General features: G+C 45.5%; 1 protein-coding gene across 1 annotated transcript in view; it reads right to left on the reverse strand.

The window, feature by feature from the left end:
* Positions 1-1,211: 1,211 nt before the first annotated feature.
* Positions 1,212-26,114, reverse strand: part of LOC123754501 (uncharacterized) — a 31,198-nt gene continuing 6,295 nt past the window's right edge. Inside the window, exons 2-8 of the mRNA XM_045736950.2 lie at positions 24,305-24,507; positions 22,275-22,416; positions 17,525-17,659; positions 17,160-17,294; positions 6,762-6,935; positions 3,543-3,641; positions 1,212-1,835 (exon numbers count right to left, since the gene is read on the reverse strand). Of these exons, the coding sequence (XP_045592906.1) occupies positions 1,711-1,835; positions 3,543-3,641; positions 6,762-6,935; positions 17,160-17,294; positions 17,525-17,659; positions 22,275-22,416; positions 24,305-24,507 (1,013 nt within the window). The 3' untranslated portion in view covers positions 1,212-1,710. The remainder of the gene's footprint in view (positions 1,836-3,542; positions 3,642-6,761; positions 6,936-17,159; positions 17,295-17,524; positions 17,660-22,274; positions 22,417-24,304; positions 24,508-26,114) is intronic.

Here is a 26,114-nt window from a genome sequence, read left to right on the forward strand (position 1 = left end):
AACTCTGACCCCCCACAACAAAACAAAACCATCCTGAACCCCGGATGAATTAGGACGTGACAACATGCGTCCCGGAGGCACATGGACACCATCTAAGCACGGCCTGGGCGGCCGAAAACAAGCAGTAAACAGCCATGCAGAGGCAGAACCCAAGGAACTTGTGGAATGTGGCCCCAAGCCCCAAGGGTAGTACTTACTGGGCACCTAGGGAAGGCAACCCTAGGCGCATGCAGCTCGAGTACTGAAGAATTACTCCTGGCTCGTGCACCCTCTAAAAGACAGCCACCAAGTACAACGCACAGAGCTGAAACTAAGTCTGGAGCCAGAGCACAAGACCTCTGCCTAGCGCATCAACCTCAGAACTGGGGTGTGGATTGCCGGCGTATCTGTCTGGGGCTGGGGCTGGGAGCTGCGCAGACAGCGGAGTGGCAACGTGTGACGTCATGCTCATTTGCTCGTTTCTGTTTGGGGAGTTCTGTCCACTAATTCGGCTTTTTGTAGCAATTTTCACCAGAATAGGGGTTTGTTTTGGAGCGCCTACCTTTCTGGGTGCCTGACCCGGTCGATGGCAGACATAGAATGCTTCCAGCCAAACTAGGGTTTCTATAGGCCAGTGCTCCTCGTGCCTCTCTGAGGGGGCCAGGTTCTGGCTCATGGTCCCCCGGTAGGCCCAAAGAACTCCATACACATGACTGATGCCATGTGTATGGAGTCTGACATTAGCAACATCAGCCTGGATAGCTCCGGGGAGCCAAAGGGGCTCCCCCTTAGAAAATTGATTACAATACATCGGCAGTTATGAAAAAAGCTCACATCATCTCTCCACCTTACCCAGCATACATAACCAACACCTGATATACTGTATGTCATACATTATTTAATGACTGAGTTACCTTTAAAAAACATTTATTCATTATCTAAATGAAAAATGCTCCTAGAAATTTGAAAGGAATGTTAAAACTTTCATCCGCCTGTCAGCCATTTGCAATGAATAAATGACAACAAAACCAGAGCGCTGTGATGGTGTGCCACGACCGAGTGCGCCACCATGGTACGCCACGACCGGGTGCGCCACTCTGGTGACCTGATGCGCCAACACAAAACATCATATCCAGAAATTCAAGTTTTACATCCTGTTTAGTAATTCTCTTGCCCAAAATATAAACAACTATACAGCTGATCTTAGAGAAGGTGAGAGTTGGGTTACAAAATCCATTTTAAAATATCTTTATATACATGTAAAATGAAACATACTAAAATAGTTTTTTCCCACAAAATATCCTTGTAAAATAGAAGTGCATCTTTTATGCCAGCAAATAAGTTATATTGCAGTGCAGTGGTTAATATAGCTTAGATCACAGTTTTATTGATTTTTATAATTGAATGCCACATTGTGAGAAGTTGGTGCCTTGGGTAAGCCACTGTGCATATTAAAAGCAAAATTCTATAGTTATTTTAATTTTGATTTTTGCATGAAAATTTATGAAAATCTAGTGATATATAGCACAAAGTATTTAACAACAAAAATTCAATCTAGATTTATATAACTTAAATATTAGAGATGCTACTGCATTTGAAATTGGCCCTCACTCCCTCACCCAACTCTGTGCAGGTCATACAGGAATTTTGTATCATTTGACAACATATTTCTAACCAAGAAAAATTAATGCAGTTTAATAAACCACTTTGAGAAACTTTTCAGGCAGTAGGCTAATATATAAAATCATCCAACATATGTTTGAAGGGAAAATGCAGTCCCTGTATTTCTTGTTGCTGATCTCCAGGTTCTAATTTGGTTTCTAATGATGGCTCTGCATTTCCTGAAGACTCGTGTGCTGAAAGACATGAAATGTATGATATATATATATACAGTATTAAAATACAAAGACATATGATTAATCTCTTTCATTTTTAATAAGACTTAGGATGGGGAAAGAAGATTATGTCATGAGGTAATTTAATAAGACAAAGGGACTCTTGAGTGATGAGCATGTATGGATTAGACATTTTTGCTAAATGTATTGATGAGGTTTCATATAGAAGTGCAATAGTAAGTCGAGTAATGAGAGATTAGCTTCTTGTGTCTGTAGATGTAAAATACATTAAGTTACAAAGTTGCATCATGTCTTGAATAAACATATATAGTTAAAGGAAACACAGATGACGGTAAATATTTTAAGAATCATTCTCCAGGCAATGAAGAAACTGAATGACAAATTTCAAAGGAGGAATAATACATTTTGAGGGCGATGTGATTTGATATTAATACAAAATTAGACATATTTTAGCACCAAGCGAATATAATTTAAGTTTAGGTACAATCTTACTTTGTAAGTAAAATAATTATTTTTAATAAATTAATTAAATAAAGTAATTACTACAATTACATACATATCACAAGATATTGACATTTTAATTTACTGGTAGCATGAAAAATATTTTTCACTCTTGAAAACTAATTAAATTTACCCCTATATTCATCTATATAAAACCAGCATTGAATGTAATGCCATTTTCTGGGCGAGACCCAGAGGCTCCCCGGAGCTTATTCAGGCTGATATGGATAGAATAGACTTTAACATCAGTCAGTGTGAATGGAGTTCTTAGGCCTACCGGGGACCATGAGCCAAAACCTGGCCCCCTCAGAGAGGCACAAGGAGCAATGGCCTATAGAAGTGCACATGTGATTTGGAGCATTCCATGTCTGCCAACAACTGGATCAGGCACCCAGAAAGGTAAGCATCCCAAAACAAACCCCTATTCTGGTTGAAACTACTACTGAAAGTCAAACGAGTGGACAGAACCTCCCCAAAAATAAAACAAGCATGACGTCACCACATTGCCGCACCGCTGTCTGCACACCTCCCACCCCCCCCTTCTGGTCTGCGCGGCTACCCCTTCCCTGGGAAAGGGGTAGCCCCAGACCCCTCACACCAGCTACCCACACCTTCACTTCAAAGGCTGGAGCAACCTAAAGCGCGACCGCCGACCGGAGGGAGGAAGGGATGCCGGACACCCTCTGGGTCTCATCCAGAGAACATCAGCCGAGAACTGAAAGTGTGGGTAGCTGGCGTGATGGGTCTGGGGCTCCCCCTTCTCCCTCCCGGGAGGGGGGGGGAGCTGCACAGATGGTGGCGCGGCAACGTGGTGATGTCGTGCTTGTTTGCTTATTTTTCTTTGGGGAGTTCTGTCCACTCGTTTTACTTTTAGTAGTAGTTTCAAGCACAATATGGGTTTGTTTTGGGATGCTTACCTTCCGGGGTGCCTGACCCAGTTGATGGCAGACATAGAATGCTCCAAATCACACGTGCACTTCTATAGGCCATTACTCCTCGTGGCTCTCTGAGGTGGGCTAGGTTCTGGCTAGTGGTCCCCGGTAGGCCTAAGAACTCCATTCACACTGACTGATGCCAAAGTCTAATCCATATCAACCTGGATAAGTTCCGGGGAAGTCGAAGGGGCTCCCCCAGAAAATGCCGATACATAAATTACATTTACATAAAAATATTCTTACTTCCTCATGTGATAAAAAAATGACTTACCATCATCACTTGAGGCTGTATCGACGTTGTCGTCATCATCAGCTGGCATGGAAGATTCCATAATGAAAGTTTTGACCGGAAGAGGTTTTGAGGATGGGCCTAGGAGCAGAAAATTGAAATGAAATGCTATTATAATGTTGTGATAACATTCAAATGTTGTTATAATGAAAGTGGTTGCTAACTAGACCTCAGAGGATGAAACAACAAAAAATGTAACTGATACAAACTACCGGGTCAATCACACATAGGCAATACAAATATCCTGTAAACCAGAATCAGAAACTATATATATGTAGTGCATATAAAATATACTGTATATATACAGTGGTACCTCGGGTTATGAACATCCCTGTTTACGAACTTTTCAGGTTACGAGCCCGACCTGTTCAGAAAATTTGAATCGGAATACAAGTTTGTTAATAAATGTACGGCCGACTAGCGCGTGGTGGCATGGCGATCGCGAATCAGTTTACCAGTGCCTCGCGCCCAGTGACCATCCCGCCTGAATTCTTCACAAGAATTTACAGTTTTTTGTCAGACTTTTGGTCATTTGAGCATAAAAGTTGTTATTATATATCTCGCCATGAGTCTCAAGAAAGCCAGTGGTAAGGTTCAAGGCAAGAAATCACATGTGAGAATGACCATAGAGGAAAAACAAGAGATCATTCGTAAGCATGAAAATGGTACTCGTGTTGTTGAACTAGCTAGGCAGTACAACAAATCTCCAGGGGAGGAAGAGGAGGCAGTAGAGAATGTCCCTTCCTCATTAATTAAGAAAATGTGTGCAGTATGGGAAGGACTGCAGAGTTTTGCTGAAAAGAATCACCCAGATAAGGCTGTAGTAGGCCATTACATTGATCTTTTTAATGACAATGTGATGCCTCACTACAGACAAGTGTTGCAAAGAAGGGAAAAACAATCTTCAATGCAACATTTCCTTGTGAGAAAATCAAGCAGTGAGCCACAACAAGGACCTAGTGATATGCTGGCAAAATGTGCCAGTGTGCACTTCAGAGAAATCTTCACTGCCTGATATTATAATGGAAGGAGACTCCCTTTCCAAACAGTAACACCTCTCCTCCCCCCACCTCCTCACCATCTTCCATACGCCAACAGGAGTCATCAGCAAGGGTAAGTAATAACTTGAACATACTTTGTAGTGAAGATTTGGGTGAATTATGTATAAAATTTTACTTTGAAGTGAAGTTTTTGGGGAGTCAAGAACGGATTAATTCATTTTTCCCATTATTTCTTATGGGGAAATTCGCTTCGGTTTACGAATTTTCGGGTTATGAACTGTCTCCAGGAACGGATTAAATTCTTAAACCAAGGTACCCCTGTATACAGTATTCACTCTTACATTGTTGAATCATACAAAATCATACATAGAATCCTACAAAATCCAAGAGAGACAAAGAGAGCAAAAGACCATCAGTGAAATAGAGAGAAATCCAAAATATTTTTTCTCCTATGTAAAATCAAGATAAAAAACCAGCGTTGAATGTAATGAAACGCCATTTTCTGGGTGAGTCCCGGAAGCTCCCCAAAGCTATCCATGGCTGATATGGATACCCTAACTATTTTGCATCAGTTGATATGGGTGAAGTTCTAGGCCTACCGGGGACCACGAGCCAGAACCTGGCCCCCTCACAGAGGCACAAGGAGCAATGGCCCATAGAAATGCACATGTGATTGGAGCATTCTACATCTGCCATCGATCGGGACAGGCACCCAGAAAAGTAAGTGCCACAAAACAAACCCCAATTCTGGTTAAGAACGAAAATCGTCAAACGAGTGGATAGAATTCCCCAAACGAAAACGAGCAAATAAGCATGACGTCACACGAGCAGCGCCGCATGACGTCACACGAGCAGTGCCGCATGTCTGTGCAGTGTGCGCACCGACATGCGCACACTGGGGAAGGGGAAACCCCAGATCCTAGCACCGGCGATCCTCACCCCAGTTCTGAGGCTGGATATCAAAAAACGCGAAAAAACGCCGACCAGAGGGAGGAAGGGTTGCCGGGGAGCCTCCGGGACTCACCCAGAAAAGGCGTTTCATTACTTTCAACGCTGGTTTTCTGGGGGGAGCCCCTATGGCTCCCCGGAGCTACTTCACCAAAGACGAAAACAGACACACACATCAGGGAGGCGGTAGGTGCGCACACCACAACACGAAGTCGAGACAACAGGCTGCAACAGCCGACCCAAGGCGACATAGGCCTGATTAGGCCCAGGAACAGACACGAGGGAGCATACAGCCAGGACCCAGCGCGACCGCCAAAACAACCCTGTGCTCAAATGTCAGCACATGACATGCCACCAAAGACGGCAGCAAGCACAGCAAACTTACAAACTTCACGGGCACGGGGAAAAACCGTAGGCCGGCTAGACAGAAGGACCCCAGCGGACGACCAGAAAGACCGGAACCCGAGAACAGGGAAGGGAAACGGGATCAACCCAAAGCGCAGCCGGGCCACAGAGGCCGTGGCACGCAAAGAACGGTGGAGAGCCGCAACCGGACGCAAGAGGAAGCCCCCCGGCCATCCAACCAAGCAGCAACAACCCCAGGAACCCCTCCGGAACTGAAGGGGCCACAACAAACCAAAGGGAATAGAAAAAAGAGCAAAAGAGCACCCTGCCCCAGAGCAGGATGGCTCAGCTGGAGCATGAGCAGGCCGGAGGTGAACAATGCCCGAGACAACCCATGAATGGTGCAGAAGGAACAACAAATCCGGAGCAATCCAAAGCAGCTCCGCAAGTGCCGCAAGAGACAAGGCGATGGTATGCGGTCAGAAAACGGCACTGAACCACAACGAGAAAAGGACAAGACCACGACAACTAAGAGCGCAGTACACCTACAAAGAGATTACGAAAAAGAAGGACCGCCAGAAAACCCCATACCGCCGCCGAGATGAAGCATGCAGGTGGGACGCATTCAAAAAGCCACCTGATCACCAAACAGATGGTGAGAGACTCAAGTCAAAAGAATCAGACTAGAAGACTCGAGAAGAAGACTGAACCAGCCCCGCCACGGACCGGACCGACCGTGTAAAAGAGTAAAAGATGTAAAAGCCCGTGTTACACATGTTTTGTAATGTGAATATGGGAAAAGTGGTGATTAAAACTTAAAGTAATATTTCCAGACATTTAGTTTAGGAAGACAATCAATAGCATGTGAGACAAAACTGGCAAAGCTACAAATGTACTTCATTATTACCTTTAGCTTTGGATTTCCTAGCAGGTGGTCTGCCTCTGTGATCCCACAGATAGGTTCTCTTGGGTTCTGCTTTCTCGCTAGCTGCTAAAGCTGCCTCTAGTTTAGCCATATAATTCTTAGCCATCTTAAATGCTGCCTTGTACTCCATATATTGCAAATTTTGTTCCAACTCATCTGACAGAAAAAGAAATACTGTAAATCACAAATAGAATTTTGTAGTGAACATGAAAATGACAAAAAAACAGCGTTGACTGTAATGAAACGCCATTTACTGGGCGAGACCTAGAGGCTCCTCGGAGCTATCCAGGCTGATATGTATCTATTAGCTTTCTGGCATAAAAGTGCATGGAGTTCTTGCCTACCAGGGACCACGAGCCAGAACCTGGCCCCCTCAGAGAGGCACGAGGGACAATCGCCTATAGCAATGTCTGCCATTGACCGGGTCTGGCACCCAGAAAGGTAGGCGTCCCAAAACAAACCCCTATTCTGGTGAAAATATTGTTACCGAAAGCAGAACTAGTGGACAAAACTCCCCAAATGAAAATTAGCAAATGAGCATGACGTCATCACGTTGCTGCCCCACTGTCTGCGCAACACCCCCTCTCCGGGAGGGGGAAGGGGAAGGCCCAAACCCTCGTGCTGGCGATCCATCTGGCAGTTCTTAGGCTAGATGTCAAAAACACACGAAAACACTGCCGACCGGAGGGAGGGAGGGATACCAGGGAGCCTCCGGGTCTTACCCATAAAACGGCGTTTCATTACATTCAACGCTGGTTTTCTGGGGAAAGCCCCGTCAGCTTCCCAGAGCTACCTCACCAAAGATAAGGAAAAAGAGGGAAGGACCCGGGAGGTGAATGCCACGCCCCTTAAACTCAAAATATAAACAACTGGCAACCGAAGGACCCTGCGGATGACCCAGGAGACCAGAACCTTGGAACAGGAAGCAGGGAAGGGAACCCTGGCAACCTAAAGCGGGTCCACGGCCACAGAGGCCATGATGCACCGAGAACAGCAGAGAGCCACAACCGAACAACAACACATGATGCATCCCTGGCCTGACCAAGCATGCAACAACAACCCAACGACCCCTCCGGAAAGCTGCAGACCCATTCACCACTAGAAAAAAAGGAGACGGCTGAAAACGAACCAGCCTACCACCAGGACCAAATGAGCGAAAAACACCTGCACCAGAGGAGAGCATGAAGCTCCCAGACTCGACCCCCAGAGGCCAGTGCCAACAGGAAAAAGATCCTTGGAAAAACAAAATGGAATCAAAGGGGACAACAACAAACCAAGAAGAAAAGAGAAAAAAGAGCACCCAGACATAAGACCAGGACAGCTTAGGAGGCGCAAGAGCAGGCTGGAGCAGAAGTAACATCAATACCGAAAGCAAGCTGCAGCAGCTCCGCCAGTGCCGCACGATACAAGGCGACAGTATTCGGCATAAGATGACGGTCCTGAACAACCACAAAAGGACAAAACAACCCTATCAGAGACTGAGGAACACCTACACAGTGATAGGAAATACCGGAAGGACCGCCAGGAAACTTCATACTGCCGCCAAGACGAAGCACGCAGGTTGGAGACCAACATCAAAGCCACCTGCACCCAATACAAGTCATGATACTCAAGTTAGAAACCCCAGACGCGAGGACTCTAGGAGAAGAATGAACCAGCCTCGTACAGGGTTCGACCGATCTGCAGAAAGAGATGGAGCCGCAGGAAGACCCTCTGGTTCGGACACCGACCAAGCAGCACTTGAAACCAAGGCTGGGCCCGCCACCAAGGAGCCAGAAGGACAACTTTCCGCTGGTAAGTCTCCAAGCGAGTCAGGACCTGAAGCATCAGCTGAACCGGGAAAAAAAGGTACAGGACCCCACCTCGCCCACCATCGACCCCGACGGCCTCACAGTCGGGGAAGGGCGCCACATATACTGGGAGACACCTCGACCACGCCGACATGAAGAGATCCACTTCTGGAGGCCTGAATATCTGGCAGAGCCAACTGAACGAGTTGGCGTCGACCGACCGTCCATTCCATGGACAGGGGTATGAACTGGGATCAGCATCCACCAGGACAGTGGACACCCCCCGAACGTGAACCAAATCCCAAAAACTCAGCAGACAAATCACCCGAAGCGACCAGCCCCAAAGAGCCAAGGACCACACTGAACCCCCTCAGTTCAGGCAATGAACCAACGGGGAACAGTCCGAATGGAGTCGGATCGTCGATCTGCGAGCGACCCGAATCCTCCAGAGCAACATCCACACAGCCTCGAACTCCCACACTGTGCTGTGAGCCCAACAGAAGGATGAACTACACCGACCCTGGCCGGCTTGGTGAGCACTTGTCACAAAACTCCAGCCAAGAGACGACCCGTCCGTGAACACCATCTAGCGAAGGCTCGGGTAGGCGCCATGGCACTGAAATTAAAGCAGGAGCAAGAGGCACATGCCAGTATCATATCAGCCAAGAACTAACTGCCTGTTGGATCGCCGGCACGAGGGACTGGGGCTCCCCCTTCCGGGGAGGCGGTGGGGGAGTTGTACAGACAGCAGCAACATAATGACGTCATGCTCGTTTGCTAATTTTTGCTTGGAGAGTTCTGTCCACTCATTCGGCTTTCGGTAGCAATATTTTCACCAGAATAACGGTTTGTTTTGGGGTGCCTACCTTTCTGGGTGCCAGACACAGTCGATGGCAGACAGAATGCTTCCAATCACATGGGGGTTTCTATAGGCCATTGCCCCTCATGCCTTTTTGAGGGGGCCAGGTTCTGGCTCGAGGTCCACAGTAGGCAAGAACTCCATGCACTTTAACTGATGCCATAAACCTAATAGATATATATCAGCCTGGATAGCTTTGGGACACCTTTGGGGCTTTTCCCAGAAACCTACATCAAAATATACTCTTAGAACCTGGAGTAAGCAAAAAAAAAAAAAAGGAAAGAAAGACATGAGAACGAAAATAAATTTATTTATAAGATAGGACTGAAAAGAAGAGAAGTTAGTAGATACAGGGTGTTCCCGCCTTACGAACATTCGTCCATACAAACATTCTCCCAAGTCTCCATGTAGCCTCCTTCATGTATAAAATTGTTGTACTAACTAGCTGGAGTGTCCCTTTGAATTTCACGACAGTGCAAACATCCATGGGGCAGCCATATGGAGTAGTATTGTATGGGTAGGGGTTTATGGGGGTGGGGGTGGGGTAGGTGGGTGCATGAGGGTGTAGGTATGTGTGGGGTAGTAATAGTTAATTTGTTTGGACATGATACCTGCTTGAAGGGGTTCTGGGAGCTCATCTACTCCCAAGCCCGGCCTCGGGTCAACCCACTCTTTAACTTCGGGCGTGAACCCTTTTTTGGACTCTGGGACCTTCTGGCCCACTCTTTGCAGTGGCCTTGCAGCTCTAGTTTATTTGCCTTGCAGCATGTTTCATGTGTAGCATTCTGGCTATTTTCCTCATTCTGTGCCTTGCTGTGTTTATGAGAAAATCAAGTATGCCTCGGATATATGCAGCATTTGACCATTTCCCAGGATGCGTCCTACAACAGTCTACTTACACCAAAGTTCCTAATCACTGCTAGGTGAACAGAGGAAATGGGTGTAAGGAGACTTTCCCATATGTCTCGCCCTGCATAGGATGGGTGGCAGGGTGTGTGTGATACACTCCTGATACCCAGTGGCCTCAAGTCCTCAATGTCACCACACTCACATGATTTGATCATGTTTACTCTGTTGGTGGAGTAACACACTCATCCTATCTCCAGCCTTGGGCTGGAGATTACGTTCAGGGTGGAAAGGGGTTTACTCGTGAGGACAATTACAAAATGGCAGACCACCAATACAGGGTACATGTATTTTCATTTATTTATTCATATAATTACTACCAGGAAAGCAGTAATTATTAATGTAATTATTCACTTTGCTCTTCAAAAACAATTAACTTTGACAAGCATGACAATGCTATCTTTCAAGGTAAATAATGTTGTGGTTTTTTATATTATATGCCCCAAAAATATTGCTTTTATCAGGATTTTTGGTAGCCTGAGAATGCATCTCCCACATATGCAATTGTTCCTATAGAAAATCTTGATAAGTGTTCCCAACAAATGCTTTACAAGCACAGTCTCAGAATGTAACTAGTTGGTAATTAGGGAAGTGCCTGTATGTACAATCAGACCTGACCAGTAAAATGTGACTAAATAAAGATAGAGGAAGAGACCATGTAGGTCTCTATATTGTACTAGAATAACACAAAAATATAACATATATGGGACAAAGTAAACACTGCAACTTTATGACATTAATAATGTAAGAACAGACATTATTGAAGTGTCAGAAACAATACTGAAGGACAGAATCCTAAATGAGCTGGTATTTCCTAGGGAATATTCAATTAGGAGACAAGACAATAAATAGATTAGGTATAGCCATTCCAGTACTGTACTAGTGAAAAATTATTTACACATGAAAGAATTAAAGGCAGATAATTAATGAGATATTTACGTTACAGCAATATAAATCTGTTTATATTGATTTAAACAGTCAATCAATATAACTAGACAGACATCAAAATTCATAAATGCCTATAGCTTGCAAGAATTAGCACATTGTAGAGTGGAATTTAGCACAAAATGAGAAATGCTCAAAGATTATGAGGTAGACTGTACAAAAAGCTTGTCTGTACAGAGTCACACTGTTAATACTGGGCATCACAGGGTATACAGCATAGACTTATCAGCACAAAATGCAAGCCACAAGTATAAGGGGAGGAGAAATACTATCGTTGTCCGATCTCATATTCATAAAAAAAGTGAAGAAAGTTTTCAATGTTAAGTACCAACCCCAATAAGTAAAAGTGATCATGTACTTTTGGTATGTATTAAAAATTAAAAATGCCATTCATAACTAAATACATTAAAAGAGAATAGAGAAAGGGAGATACTGGTGAAGTCTGACTTTTAATAGGAAATACCGTACTGTATTATGGAGAAAAGTAGAAAGAAAAAACCAGCATTGAATGTAATGAAACACCATTTTCTGGGTAAGCCTTGGAGGCTCCCTGGAGCTATCGGGCTAGTGTGTGATATATTAGACTGGGGGATTAATCTATGGAGTTCAGCCTAACGTGAACCATGAGCCCGAACCTGGCCCTCTCAGAGACGTTGCAGGAAGCAATGGCCCTAGAAAACCCCCTGTGGTTGAGGGCTTTTCTTATCTGCCATTGATTGGGGTTAGGCACCCAGAAAGTTAGGCATAACACAACAAACCCCCCTATGGTAGGAAAATTACAACTAAAAATCGAAGAGAGAGAGGCAGAACTCCCTCCAATCCCAAGGAAACAAGCAAACATCACACTCCACTGCCGTGCTGCTTATCCACACAGCCCTCCTCTCCCCGAGAGGAGGAGTGGGGGAGCCCCGTGCCAGCTACCTAGCACTCCAGTTTCGAAGCTAAGCATCAAACGTGAAAAACTGCCGACCGGAGGGAGGGAGGAGGGAGGGTTGCCAGGGAGCCTCTGGGGCTCACTCAGAAAAATGGCGCTTCATTACAATCAATGCTGGTTTTCAATGGGAAGCCCCTCCGGCTCCCTGGGACTACACACCCAAAGGGAAGGAAAAAAGGGACTTACCCGGGAGGTGGCCGCCACATACTCTTCAAAGCGAAGTTGAGACTACTGGCTGCAACCAAAAGCAATACAGAAACACCAAGGAGCAGGAACGTTAACCAAGTAACGGGCGGCCAGGATCCTGTTTGACCTCAAAAAACCTTGCGTCCAAATATCAGCCCAAGACATGTTGCCAAACATGGCAGCCAATGCAGCAAACTTCCTAACATCATGGGCACGAGGATAGACTGCAGGCTGGCTAGACTTAATAACCCTGCGGACAACCTGGGAGACCCAAGACCTGGAACAGGGAACGAGGGGAAACCGGATCAACCCAAAAGCACATCTCCAGCCACCGAAGCCAAAGCACACAGATAAGGCCGAAGAGCCACAACCGGACACAACACATGATGTACCCCCGGCCTGACCAACCAAGCATTAATGACCCAAGGACCCCCCCGAAAAGCAGCTGTCATGTACCTCGCTAGAAAAGAAGAAGAAGGCTGGAACTGAGCAAACCAACCACCAGGACTGAAAAAGCAGAAACCCTTGCGCCTGAGGAGAGCATGAAACTCATCGACCCGACCCCCCCAGAGGCCAAAGCCAACAGAAACAGAGCCTTGGAAAAACAATCTTGAACTGAAGGAGCCACCACAAACCATGAAGAGGAAAGATAGGAGAGCACCCTGTCCAAGGACCAGGATGGCTCAGGCGGGCATGAGCAGGACGGAGGTAAAACAAAGCACGAGAAAGCTTACAGAATGGGGCAGAAGTGACATCTACCCCGAACATAAGCTGAAACAACTCCGCCAGAGACGCACAATACGAGGTGACAGTATTAGGCATCACATGACGGTCCTGAAAATGCCAAGACAGAAAGGACAAGACAATCCACTCAGAAATAGAAGATAACCTACGAAGAGAGAGAAAATGGTTGAAAGAACGCCAGGAAGCTTCATACTGTCGCCAAAACGAAGCTCTCAGGTGGGACACCATCAACAAAGCCACCTGATCACCATACAATTGGTGATAAACCCGCGTCAAAAAGTCCAGATGCGAAGAGCGGAGAAGACCGAACCAGCCATGTACCAGACTGGTCAGACCTGGTGGAAGAGGTGGAGCCGCGGAAAACATACCGGGTTCGCACACTGAGCAAGCAATGCCTGGAACCAAGGCTGGGCTGGCCACCAATGGGCTATGAGGCTTACTCTCCCTTGGTAGGACTCCAACCGAGCCCGAACCCGGGGGTTCTGGTACAACTTCCCCCCAGCTGGACCGGGAAGAAGACGTACACATATCCTCGTACTCCCGTTATATTTGGCGCTGTGGGGTGCCACATATATCGGGAGATGCCAAAACCATGCCAACGTGAAGAGGTCCACGTCCAGGAGTCCTCACATCCAGCACAACCAACGGAAGGAGTTGGTGTCGACCGTCCATTCCGTGGAAAAGGGGAATGAACCGAGACAGACCATCTGCCTGGACGTTGGTCACTCCCCGGATATGAACTGCATGGAAAGCTAAACACCGAGATGCCAGCAGATGAGCCACTAGAAGTGACCAGCCCCAAAGAGGCAAGGACCAAAGATAACCCCCATGGTTCAGGCAATGAACCACCAGATAACATTCTGAATGGAGCTGGATGGTCAAATCCCGAGCGACCTGAACTCTCCGATGTGACAGCCAAACCGCCGCGAACTCCCGCACAGTGCTGTGAGCCTGACGGAAGGATGGACCCCATCACCCCTGGCCAACCTGCATTTCTGGATACCTTGTGGATCCTCTTTCCCTGCTTTATTTATTCCTTGGCATATATCCAAATTAAATTCCATTTGCAAAGTGCTACTCAATACACTTATTCTGTTCAGGCATTCTTGAAGGACATGACAATCATACATGTTTCTTATCTTACCAAGTATCTTAGCTTCATCAGCAAACATATTCATATAATTCTGTATTCCTTCTGGTAGATTGTTTATATAGACAATGAACATTATTGGTACAAGAAGTGAACTCTGTGATACTTCACTTGTGACATTTCTCCAGTCTGATACATTGCCTCTGATTACTGCCCTCCTTTTTCCATCAGAAAATTGTTCATTTATGTCAGAAGCTTCGCAGTCACTCCTCGCGTACGTTTCAGCTTTCAATATATCAACTTCTTATGTGGGACTCAATCGAAAACCTTTTTTAAGGTGCAGATAAATGCAGTCAACCCAGCTGTCTCTTTCCTGTAAAATCCCTGTGGCTCTATTAGAGAAAGTAAGTAGATTTGTTACACAGTATCTTCCTGATCGAAAACATACTGTCTGTTATTATATAATTTCTCTCCAAGTGTTCTATTTGGTTTTAATAATTTTTCCAATACTCTGACTACTATAATTAAGAGGGTATTCCCTGCTGCTGCTTTTGTAGATGGAACTATGCTAGCCTTTTTTCCATATATCTACTAAGACTCCTGTACACAGAGATGACTGAAAATCAACAATTCAACAATAGGTTCAACAATTCCTCGTAAATTGTGTCATTTCTTCGGCCCCTTTGTTTAGCTAGTTTAAATCTATGACCTCTTGTTCTTGAAGTTCCACGTCTCAGGAATTCTTTATCAATTTTACCGATTCCTGTTACTATTTTGTACATAGTGATCATATCGCCTCTTTTTCTCCTACAGTATCTTGTAGTTTTGACACATTTAATGGCTCTAACCTCTCCTCGTAGCTCTTGCCCTTCTGTTCTGGGAGCCATTTAGTAGCATGTCATTGCACCTTTTCCAGTTTGCTGATGTGCTTCTTAAGATATGGGCACCACACAACCGCTGCATATTCTAGCTTTGGCCTAACTAAAGTCATGAACAATTTCTTTAGTATATTGCCATCCATGTATTTAAAAGCATTTCTGAAGTTAGAAAGCGTAGCATAGGCTCCTCGCACAATATTCTTGATGTGGTCCTCAGGTGATAGTTTTCTATCTAGAACCACCTCTAGATCTCTTTCTTTATCAGAAGTCTTAAAATATTTTCCACGTAATTTATAGGTTGTGTGGGGTCTATGTTCTCCTATTCCACATTCCATCACATGGCATTTATGCACATTAAATTCCATTTGACATGTGGTGCTCCATATACTTATTTTGTCCAGGTCTTCTTGAAGGGCATGACAATCATCTAGGTTTCTTATCTTCCCTATTATCTTAGCATCTTCAGCAAACATGTTCATATAATTTTGTATTCCATTTGGTAGATCGTTTATGTAGACAATGAACATTATGGTGCAAAAACTGAACCCTGTGGTACTCCACTTGTGACATTTCTACAGTCCGATACATTGCCTCTAATTACGGCCCTCATTTTTCTATTGATTAGGAAATTTTTCATCCATGTTAGAAGCTTACCTGTCACCCCTCCAATATGTTCCAGTTTCCAAAACAACCTCTTATGTGGAACTCTGTCGAAAGCCCTTTTTAGGTCCAGATAGATGCAGTCAACCCAACCATCTCTTTCCTGTAAAATTTCTGTGGCTCAGTCATAGAAACTGAGTAAATTCATTACACAGGATCTTCTAGATCGAAAACTATACTGTCTGTCTGATATTATATCTTTTTCTCCAGGTGTTCTACCCATTTAGTTTTAATTATATTTTCCAATATTTTGACTTACACTTGTCAATGATACAGGTCTATAATTGAGGGGGTCTTCCCTGCTGCCACTTTTGTAGATTGGAACGATGTTAGCCTTTTTCCACACATCAGTTACAACTCCTTTACATAGGGATGCCAGAAAAATCCGGTGAAGTGGAATGCTGAGCTCAGGTGCACATTCTCTCAGAACCCATGGTGAAACTCCATCTGGACCAACTGCTTTGTTCTTACTTAGCTCCTTGAGCATTTTTTCCACTTCGTCTCTAGATACCTCCATGTGCTCCATGTTGTTCTCTGGAATTCTTATTGTGTCTGGTTTCCTGAAGATTTCATTTTTTTCAAACACACTTTGGAACTTTTCGTTTAATGTTTCACACATTTCCTTTTCATTTTCCGTGAATCTATTTCCCATTTTCAACCTCTGAATATTATCCTTTACCTGCAATTTGTTGTTTATGAATTTATAGAATAGACCTGGTTCTGTTTTACATTTGTCTGCAATCCCTTTTTCAAAATTTCTTTCTGCCTCTCTCCTCACTGCCGTGTAGTTATAAAAAACTCTGCCCATTTGTCTCCGCCTCCACCGGGGATTGAACCCGAAACCTCAGGACTACAAAATCCCGAGCGCTGTCCACTCAGCTGTCAGGCCCCACACGGCTGGGTCTGTGTCCCAGCGTCTGTGTCCCAGCGTCTGTGTCCCAGCGTCTGTGTCCCAGCGTCTGTGTCCCAGTGTCTGTGTCCCAGTGTCTGTGTCCCAGTGTCTGTGTCCCAGTGTCTCCCTGTGTGCATGCATGCAAGCTTTTTAACTGCTTTATAGCTATTTGAAGTTTGTGCTTTCAATGATTTGATGTTAAATTTCTGTCATAGTTTCTGGATGTGTTTACCGTTTTCCTGTGTTACCTTCGCCCACATTTACAATGGAACATTGATATATTATTTGATTGTGTACTGTATATATGTACAAAGATGTGCTGTCATTTGCTGCAAAGAAGGTAAAAACTGACAATAAACAAAATATCAAAAGGCTCAGAGAACAAATTCTTTGAGAGCTAGGAGGATTCTGGTCATAATTTATCTCCCTAGGTAAGGTATTGTATTTAATTTCACCTTCAAAATAATATACTAGTACTGTACACTTTCATAATTACCATTAGCGAATTTAAAATTCTTCTTCTCCTTTTCACAGTCTTGGTTCTTTTTTCCTTGCCGTTTTCTCTTCAGTGGTTGAATTTTTAGCGGTGGCATATCTTGCAGTGCATCTTCCTTTCTTTCACTAATTTGTTCTAAAAAAATTAAATGCAGGTATAATATATTAAAAGTTAACTGTTGGCATTATTTTTAACATTAATCTCCTAACTTAATATGATAAATATGTCTCAGGAAGACAAGAAGCTTGAAAAAATATTCTTGGTTAAATAAAGAAATTACTAGCATGTAATACAAGCCACTCTTTTTTTTTAAACTACATACATTTTGACTTCCTGGATTATGTTGCAAATTACAATTTCAGTACCTTCAGAGAAACTACAATTCTCCGACTTTTCCTTCTCATGATCTTTAATTTTTTTTCCTTGACGTTTCCCTGCCGCCTTTAGCACTTTTGATGACTGTGTCTCTTCAGGCTGATCGTGCTGTTGGGCACCATGTGCTGAAAAATACGAAGTGTTCATAATTAATTTTTTACTTAAAACAATTGCTAGCATTTTTTATAATAGTAATCTAATATAAGGGTTCAATATGAAATATAACACTGTAGTCATAAGAAGTTAAGTAGGCTTAGAGAACCAATTGTGCTCTGTTAAGTGACATAATTATTAACATAAAAAAAAAGAGTAGCATATCTTCTTTGCAAGATTCAGCTGTGTGATAAGTCAACAGAGGTGGTGTGAATAATGTACTACTATAGACAGACAGCAAAACACTGTCAACTATTCATGTAAGTGTATTGTTCAAATTTTCCACATATAACATAGAGAAACCTATTTTTTACATGTTTACCTATCAGTGACTACGTGAAAGGAGACCTAGCTCTTTATGCTCCACTTCCTAGTTTTTTGTACACAATACATTTTCCCGGGAAAGCATCCGGCTAAATGAAACTACAATCTCTGATGGAGATGTCATCTAATAGGTACCTTCAGTTATGGAGCTCTCTAGCCTACTGGGGACCCAGAACCTGGTCCCCCTCAAAGAGGCACAGGGTTCCATGACATTTATATACCAAGTTATCCATTTATGCCACCATCTAGAAAGGCACCCAGAAAGTCAACAAGACAAAACAAAACACAATTGGCTGCCTCTAAGACCTGCAGACTTGAAAATGGCCATAGAATTCCCCAAACTACATATATATGTAAACAAAGGATAATTTTTAAGAACTAGCTTTATTTTAAGCTTTAACTTTATTTTAAGAACTAGCACCTGCAGGTTCACCCCACCCTCCCCCTCATTGGGGGGGAGCAGGGGACAGGCCACGGCACACAGGTGGTTCCACCGTCGGTTCTTCTCTGATGTTTACCGGTGCTGGGCCTTCCAGAACAAATCATTCCAGATGACAAAATCACTTATCAAAAATATCTAGACTCAGTGGTCTATAAAGATGGCCAATACAGGGTCACTCTACCGTTGCATACTGATCATCCTTAAATGCTCACAAAAAACAGTATTGAATGTAATGAAATGCCATTTTGTGGGTTGAGCCCTGGAGGCTCCCTGAAGCTAACGGACTGATATCTGCTATATTAGTCTAGAGCATTAGTTACTTGGAGTTCTTGCCTACCGGTAAACACGAGACAGAATCTGGTTCCCTCAGAGAGGCGCAGGGAGCAATGGCCTATGAACACTCCACTTATTGAGAGTATAGTGGAGCTATACTCTCAATATCAAGCAGAAGGAAGAGTGATAGTTTTTAATTAGTTATATTATTATTATAATAATTATTATAATAATAATTGCTGTATTTAATAATTATCACTCTTCCTTCTACTTGGTCTTGAAGGAAGCCGGCCTCGGGTCAAAGAGGGCTGTGACAATCTCTGTCTGGAACCCGTAGGTGCGGGACCGGTACGTCCACCTCCCGGGGGTCATGCGGCCCAGGCTCTGCTTCAGGAGGCTGGGGTCATGCGGCCCAGGCTCTGGGCCAAAAATTGGTTGGTCTGAGCCATCGAGATCAACACTGAAATTGAAGGCCCAGCACTCAACGCCTCCACATCCTCCGAAAGCCAGTCTAAAGACAACTCCAGAAGACTAAAGAAGCGCAAGACCGAAGTCAAATGACCACCAGCGAGACGATCCTCACCAACCAAGGCAGTTGAAAGCACTGGTTCCTGAGCATGCAACTGCAGCAATCCAACCTCACAAGAAAGCACAGGGGCATTAAGGCACTCACTGAGGATCTCAAGAGAGCCCCTCAAGAATACTTGTAACACCGAAGAAACCTCACGCCACTCAAGTTTGCGGGTACGACAAAAACCATGTCAAGCCCCAAGAGCAAAGAAAGGGCAGTCTACAGGTAAGGAAGACCCAGGAACTTCATAATGCACCCAGTATGGGGAAGAGGATCCCAACTCAAAAGAGGCCGAGTCCAGTATAGAGGAGAATGCCAGGTCTCGCAGGAGGTAATCAACAAGGGCCTCTCGAACCTCCGCAGAGGAAATCTGAGAGGTAGAAAACCTACAGAAAGATGAAGCTGAAAAACCCACAAGAACCTGGGGGGAAGGATCGCCAAAAAATCAAATTCGTACAGGGAAGGAGGCTACAAAAATGATGTCCTCTTCAAGTCAGTCCAAAGACAGCTCGAGAAGGGAAAAGCAAAGCAAGACCGAAGCCAAATGGCCACGGGCGCACACGTCATCAGCAACCAGGGAAGCCGAAAGGGAGGGGGACCTGTACGTGAAGCTGTACAAGGCTGACATCCAGAGGAAGGGCAGGGGCAAACAAACACGCAATGAGGTGCTCAAACTCGCCTCCCAGGTAAACCAGTACAACCGTAAGCGCCTCTCGGCACTCAAGTGTACAGGACCAACAGAACGTATGCCATGCCCCCCAACGAAAAGAGAGGACAGTCTGCTAACCAGGATGACTCCGGAACCTTGTAACGAAACCCAGAAAGGAAAAGAAGAAATGAACTCGAAAGAGATGAGATCCATTATTGAGGCGTAATCTGCGTCGTGAAGGAAGTAAGGCGCAAGGGCCTCCCACATCTCATGCGGCGGGATGAGGGAGGCCAAAACCTCCGGAAAGAAAGAACCGAAGTACTGTACCTAAGGGAACCCGGAACCAAATCCGGGGAGGGGTTGAGGCCATATCAAACTCATACAAGGAGGGAGGATAAGAAAACCCCACCCCTTGCAACAACAAGTCCCATTCAGAGGGTACCAAAACCCAGGCAGGGTTAAACGGGGCCCAAGCCCCCCCCCCTCCCCCACCAAGTCAACCCCTCCCCTGTCCCGGGAACCTCCTCATCAGGACCCCGGGGCCAGGTTGACCACCTAACCCCCTGCCTCAAAAGAAAAGGCAGATGAAGCCAGAGAAGCAGAACCGAAGGGGGCTCACTTGTCAGACCCAGAAGCACTGGCTGGAGGAATGGGCTCGAATGCCTCCATCGTCACACCAGATGGGGCATCACCCCGAAACTGCCCGAATCTCACCACCAACTAAACCCTACCCCGACTCTGAAACCCTCAGACACTTTGGAGCCTGAAGCATGGGGGGAGGGGGGGAGGAGAAACAGGACAAACACCACCAGGGGAAGGACCCAGGGGTGTGGACGAAACCAAAGTCGAAGTGACTAACAAAACGGGGCAGTTGCGGGGCATCCGGGTGAGCAATTGTCCTTACGCGCTGCAGCAACCTGTAACGAGCATGCAACGCCAAAGCTGCCTGCACCCAAAGATCAATATCAGTGGACTGGGTGATCTGGAGAACAAGCAAGCAACACCACTCGCAGGACTCCAGGTCGAAGGTGTCACTGACCCAACAGGCAGCATGACAGAGGTAGAACAGGTGATTGTCACCCTGAGATAATCTGAGAACCCTGAGACTCTGAGAACCTTCAAACTCGCACAAGGCAAGATGGGACCCAGGGGAACGCATCCATTGGACCACTGAGCCCCAGTGGGGTTCTCCACATTCATATCAGCCCATCCCAGGGCCCTGAGATGTGTTGCGAAGGGAAGCCCAGGCAAGGTACTGCAAACCGGCACCCCAAACTATCAAACAAACAACTAAGGCTAAACCCCCAGGACGTGTACACATACAGGGGGGGACTTAGTGGAGGACCACCAAAAAAACAAGAAATATGAGTGGGAACAACCAAGGGTAGACCCTCCACCAGGCAGAAAACAAAAACAAAAAACCCTGTATGAGGACAACATACCCAGGCGGAACAGAGCCAGCCGCTATCAGGTGAAGAACAGCTTCGCAGTACTGTACTTGCATCCCTACCAGTGACGAAGCTACCTCTTACCTAGAAGCAAATAAAGGTGTATGAAACACTCCAGCTAACTCCAAGGGCGGGCAATCACCGAGCAGCAAAAGACTTAGGCGGAGGCAGCCCCCAAGCGACTTGTGGAAGATAACCCCAAGCCACAAGGGTAGTATTTACAGGGCATCTAAGGAAGGTAACCCTAGGCACATGCAGCCCGAGTATTGTAGAAATTACTCCTGGCTTGCATACCACTACAGGACAGGACCACACACAAGGCACAGCACTGAATAGAAGCTGGAGCCAGAGTCGCACGACCGCCTAGGGCGCGCAGCTCCTCTCAGGCCTAGGGGAGAGAGGAGCTGCGCAGACAGCGGCGTGGTGACAGTTGTGACGTCATGCTCATTTGCTTGTTAACGTTTGGGGAGTTCTGTTCGATAGTTCGGCTTTCTGTATCAATTTGTTAACCAGATAGGGTTTGTTTTGGGACACCTACCTTTCTGGGTGCCTGACCCGGTCAACGGCAGACATAGAATACTTCCAATCAAACGGGTTTCTATAGGCCATTGCTCCTCATGCCTCTCTGAGGGGACCAGGTTCTGGCTCACGGTCCCTGGTAGGCCTAGAACTCCATTGGCTTTGACTGATGCCAGGGTCTAATACATTCATATCAGCCCAACATTGCAATGTTGTACCACATGTCAGATTAATATGTGGCACAACATGAGGGATAACAAGTACAGTATCTAGATTTATAAGGTATAAATAAGGCTTGGCCTTCAATATCGGTCTTATTTTTTGTAACTGTACCAAAATTTGCAGTGATGTTAATATTTACCAAGAATAAACAATCTAGTCAAATTTTTCTCATCATTATCGGCGAGGCCACTTCCTGGTAGAACTCCACTTATCGTCCTCTGATTGCATACTTTATAATAGAAGGTTGCAACATTGTAACCACCTCCTCTCAATTTGGTACTCTGGAAAAGAACAAACACTGAATGTAATGAAATGCCAATTTCTGGGTGAACCCCATTGGCTCTCTGAAGCTACCATCTCTGATGTAGGTGCCACGAGTTGCGGAGTTCTCCGACCTACCAGGGACCCAGAACTAGAACCTGGTCCCATCACAGAGGTGCACGGAGCCATCGCATTTATATTTTGAGTTATTCATTCATGCCACCATTGAGGAAGGTATATAGAAAGTCAGCAAATCCAAACAACCACAGCTGCTCAGAGAAAGCAGCCACAGCTGGCTGCCTCTGAGACCTGCGGACTCGAAAACAGCCATAGAACTCCCCAAACTATATAAACTATTGAAAATGTTATAAAACTAGTGCCTGCTCATTTGCCTTACCCTACCCTCGTTTGGGGGAAGGAGGGAGCAGGCCACGGCTCACAGGCCGTTCCACCATTAGTTCGACAAATGACAAGAACCCAACTTTCTGGGAGAGGGAGGGTGTTACATTACATTCAAAGCTTGTTTTCTGGGGGAAGCCACTTGTGGCTCCCTGAAGCTAACTACCCAGATAGAAGGAGGAAATGGGCATTTACCAGGAAGGAGGGACTTTCGCAGGTATCATAATAAAGAAGAGACAGCCGAGAAAGTCGACTGAAGGTCACACAGGGGCGCTGAGGCCCGGGAACACTGACCAAATACCAGGCTGCCAAAACTCTGTTCAGCCTTCTGAATCCCCACACCTGAAGATCAGCCCAGGACATACTATATTAGAAAAACAGTTGAAAGCGCAACATAATTTTGGACGTCATGGTCATGAGGGTAGACCAGGGAACTTGGAACAGGGAAGAGAGGTCCACTGTTGTTCAATATCCTCCCAGCAAGTGTATGAAATATTGCCAGAACAAAAATGGAAGTCTTCAAGAAAAAACTGGACAGTTTTCTGCAAGCAGCTCTAGACCAACCAGGTTGTAGTGGACATGTGGGCCTATGGGCAGATCCAAGCAACAGCCTGTTGGACCAAACTCTGCAAGTCTAGCCTGGCTCCGGGCCAGTCTTGGGAAGTGGAAATACCATACTCCCAGAACATCATCCAGGTATAATCCTGGAACCAAGGAAACAGGATCAACCCACAAGGAAAGCAAAAGGGAGCACCCAGGAAAGGGAATGCTGAATACATGCAGCTCCTAGTGTACTAAACTCCTGGCATGTACACAAACATGTAAGGAACAGCCACAAAGGCAAAAGAACGCCCAAGAAAAATATTGGAGACAGAGCAACAGTGGCAGACCCAGTATACATCAGAGGAGGATTGACGATGGAGTGGCCTGTGAGTTGTGGTCTGCCTCCTTCCTCCTCCTAAATGAGGGGAAGGGAGAGGGCGAACTAGTTTTATAACATTGTTGATCATTTCTTTACATTGCTTGGGAAGTTCTATTGGCATTATCGAGTCTGCAAATCTCAGAGGCAGCCAGCTGTGGTTTGTTTTGACACCTTCTTGGTACCTTCCTCAGTGGTGGCATATATGATGGGCTCTGCCATGCTTATACATCAGCCCGGTATAGCTCCGGAAAGCCGAAGGGGATCTCTACAGAAAATGCAGCTAATTACAAGGGGGAAGCATGCCCCTTTTTTGGAGCAAATTGCAGTCAACCACCTTAAACTATATGAGCTCTCAACTGATGATAAATTTTTATGCGAGAGGAACAGAGCATTACAGGCAAGAAACCCAATCTGAACTGTCTGAATGTTTTAAGAGGCAGACATAAATGGAGTAGAAGAGATAAGAGAAGGAAACAGAGAGAAATACTGCAAGAGTATGGGAGGGGTTGAATAAATGCATAGGATTGGATTTCCAGTAAATTATACATGAAGCACACATACCTGTATATACTCCTGGAAATACTTACATTCCTCTTAATAGCACTAAATGCCCTGGCAAGCGTTCTGCTGTCAGCAGCCCTCTTTCCAATCTCCAGCTGACGGGCTTCCTTTTGCCGTTCAACTTTAAGTTTTGCTTCAATGAAACTATAACCACAATTGCAGATGTGCCGACCAACATTAATACTGTTGTGACACTCGGGACAGATCCTCTGGAAGCTGCCTCTCAGACCTGAAGAAAAGGCAATTAGTAGCAACACAAGTGAAATAATAAGTTTACAAATCAATGCTATATACTATAGTAGCTTTTCTGGGGGGGAGCCCCATCGGCTCCTCAGAGCTATCCAGGCTGAATGGATATGTATAACTTTCTGGTATTAGTCAATGTGTTTGGAGTTCTTGTCTACCAGGAACCATGAGGCAGAACCTGGCCCCCTCAGAGAGGCATGAGGAGCAATGGCCTATAGAAACCCCTATGTGGTTGGGAGCATTCTATGTCTGCCATCAACCAAGGACAGGCACCCAGTAAAGTAGGCGCCTCCAAAACAAACCCCTATTCTGGCGAAACTATTGCTACTGAAAGCCGAACGAGTTGACAAAATTCCCCAAATGAAAATTAGCAAATGAGCATGAAGTCGTCATATTGCCGCGTTGCTGTCTGCGCAATAGCCCCCCCCCTCCTTGGGAGTGTAAAGGGGGAGTCCCAGACCCTCGCGCCAGCGACCCAAACACCAGTTCTTGGCTGATGCGATTCTGGGAAAGTCTTGTGCCTCTGGCTCCAAACATTTTGTCTCAGTTCTGTCTTGTGACGTGGGCTGTCTCTACAGGTGGTGTATGAGCCAGGAGTAATATTCCAAGGTACTCGGGCTGCATGTGCCTAGGGTTCCCTTTCCTAGGCGCCCGGTAAGTACTACCCTTGGGGCTTGGGGCCTCCTTCCACAAGTCACCTTGGGATCTGCCTCCGCTGTGCCTTTACTGCTCGGTACTTCGGCGCCCTTGGGGTCAGCTGGGGTTTTCTTGGCCTTGTTTGTCTCTGGGTTAGGGGTAGTTTTTGTCACTGGTAGGGACACAGGGTACTTCACAGCTAGTTTTCACCCATTATAGCGGCTGGCTCTGTTCCACCTGGGTACGTTGTCCTTTTGAGAGGTTTTTCTTTTGTTTTTGTTTTTCTGCCTGGTGGGGAGGTCTCCCTTCGTGGTTCCCCTTAGTTGTTGTTGGGGGGGGGGGTGTAATTACCTAAGTGTAATTACCTAAGTGTAGTTACAGGATGAGAGCTACACTCGTGGTGTCCCGTCTTCCCAGCACTCTTTGTCATATAACGCTTTGAAACTACTGATGGTCTTGGCCTCCACCACCTTCTCGCCAAACATGTTCCAACTGTCTACCACTCTGTTTGCGAAAGTGAATTTTCTTATATTTCTTCGGCATCTGTGTTTAGCTAGTTTATATCTATGACCTCTTGTTCTTAAAGTTCCAGGTCTCAGGAAATCTTCCCTATCGATTTTATCAATTCCTGTTACCATTTTGTATATAGTGGTCATATCACCTCTTTTTCTTCTGTCTTATAGTTATGGCATATTTAATGCCTCTAACCTCTCCTCGTAGCTCTTGCCCTTCAGTTTTGGGAGCCACTCAGTAGCATGTCTTTGCACCTTTTCCAGTTTGTTGATGTGCTTCTGAAGATATGGGCACCACACCACCGCTGCATATTCTAGCTTTGGCCTAACAAAAGTCGTGAACAATTTCTTTAGTATATCGCCATCCATGTATTTAAAAGCAATTCTGAAGTTAGAAAGAGTGGCATAGGCTCCTTGCACAATATTCTTTATGTGGTCCTCA

Source organism: Procambarus clarkii, chromosome 18, assembly GCF_040958095.1.
Source record: "Procambarus clarkii isolate CNS0578487 chromosome 18, FALCON_Pclarkii_2.0, whole genome shotgun sequence".
Taxonomy (NCBI): domain Eukaryota; kingdom Metazoa; phylum Arthropoda; class Malacostraca; order Decapoda; family Cambaridae; genus Procambarus; species Procambarus clarkii.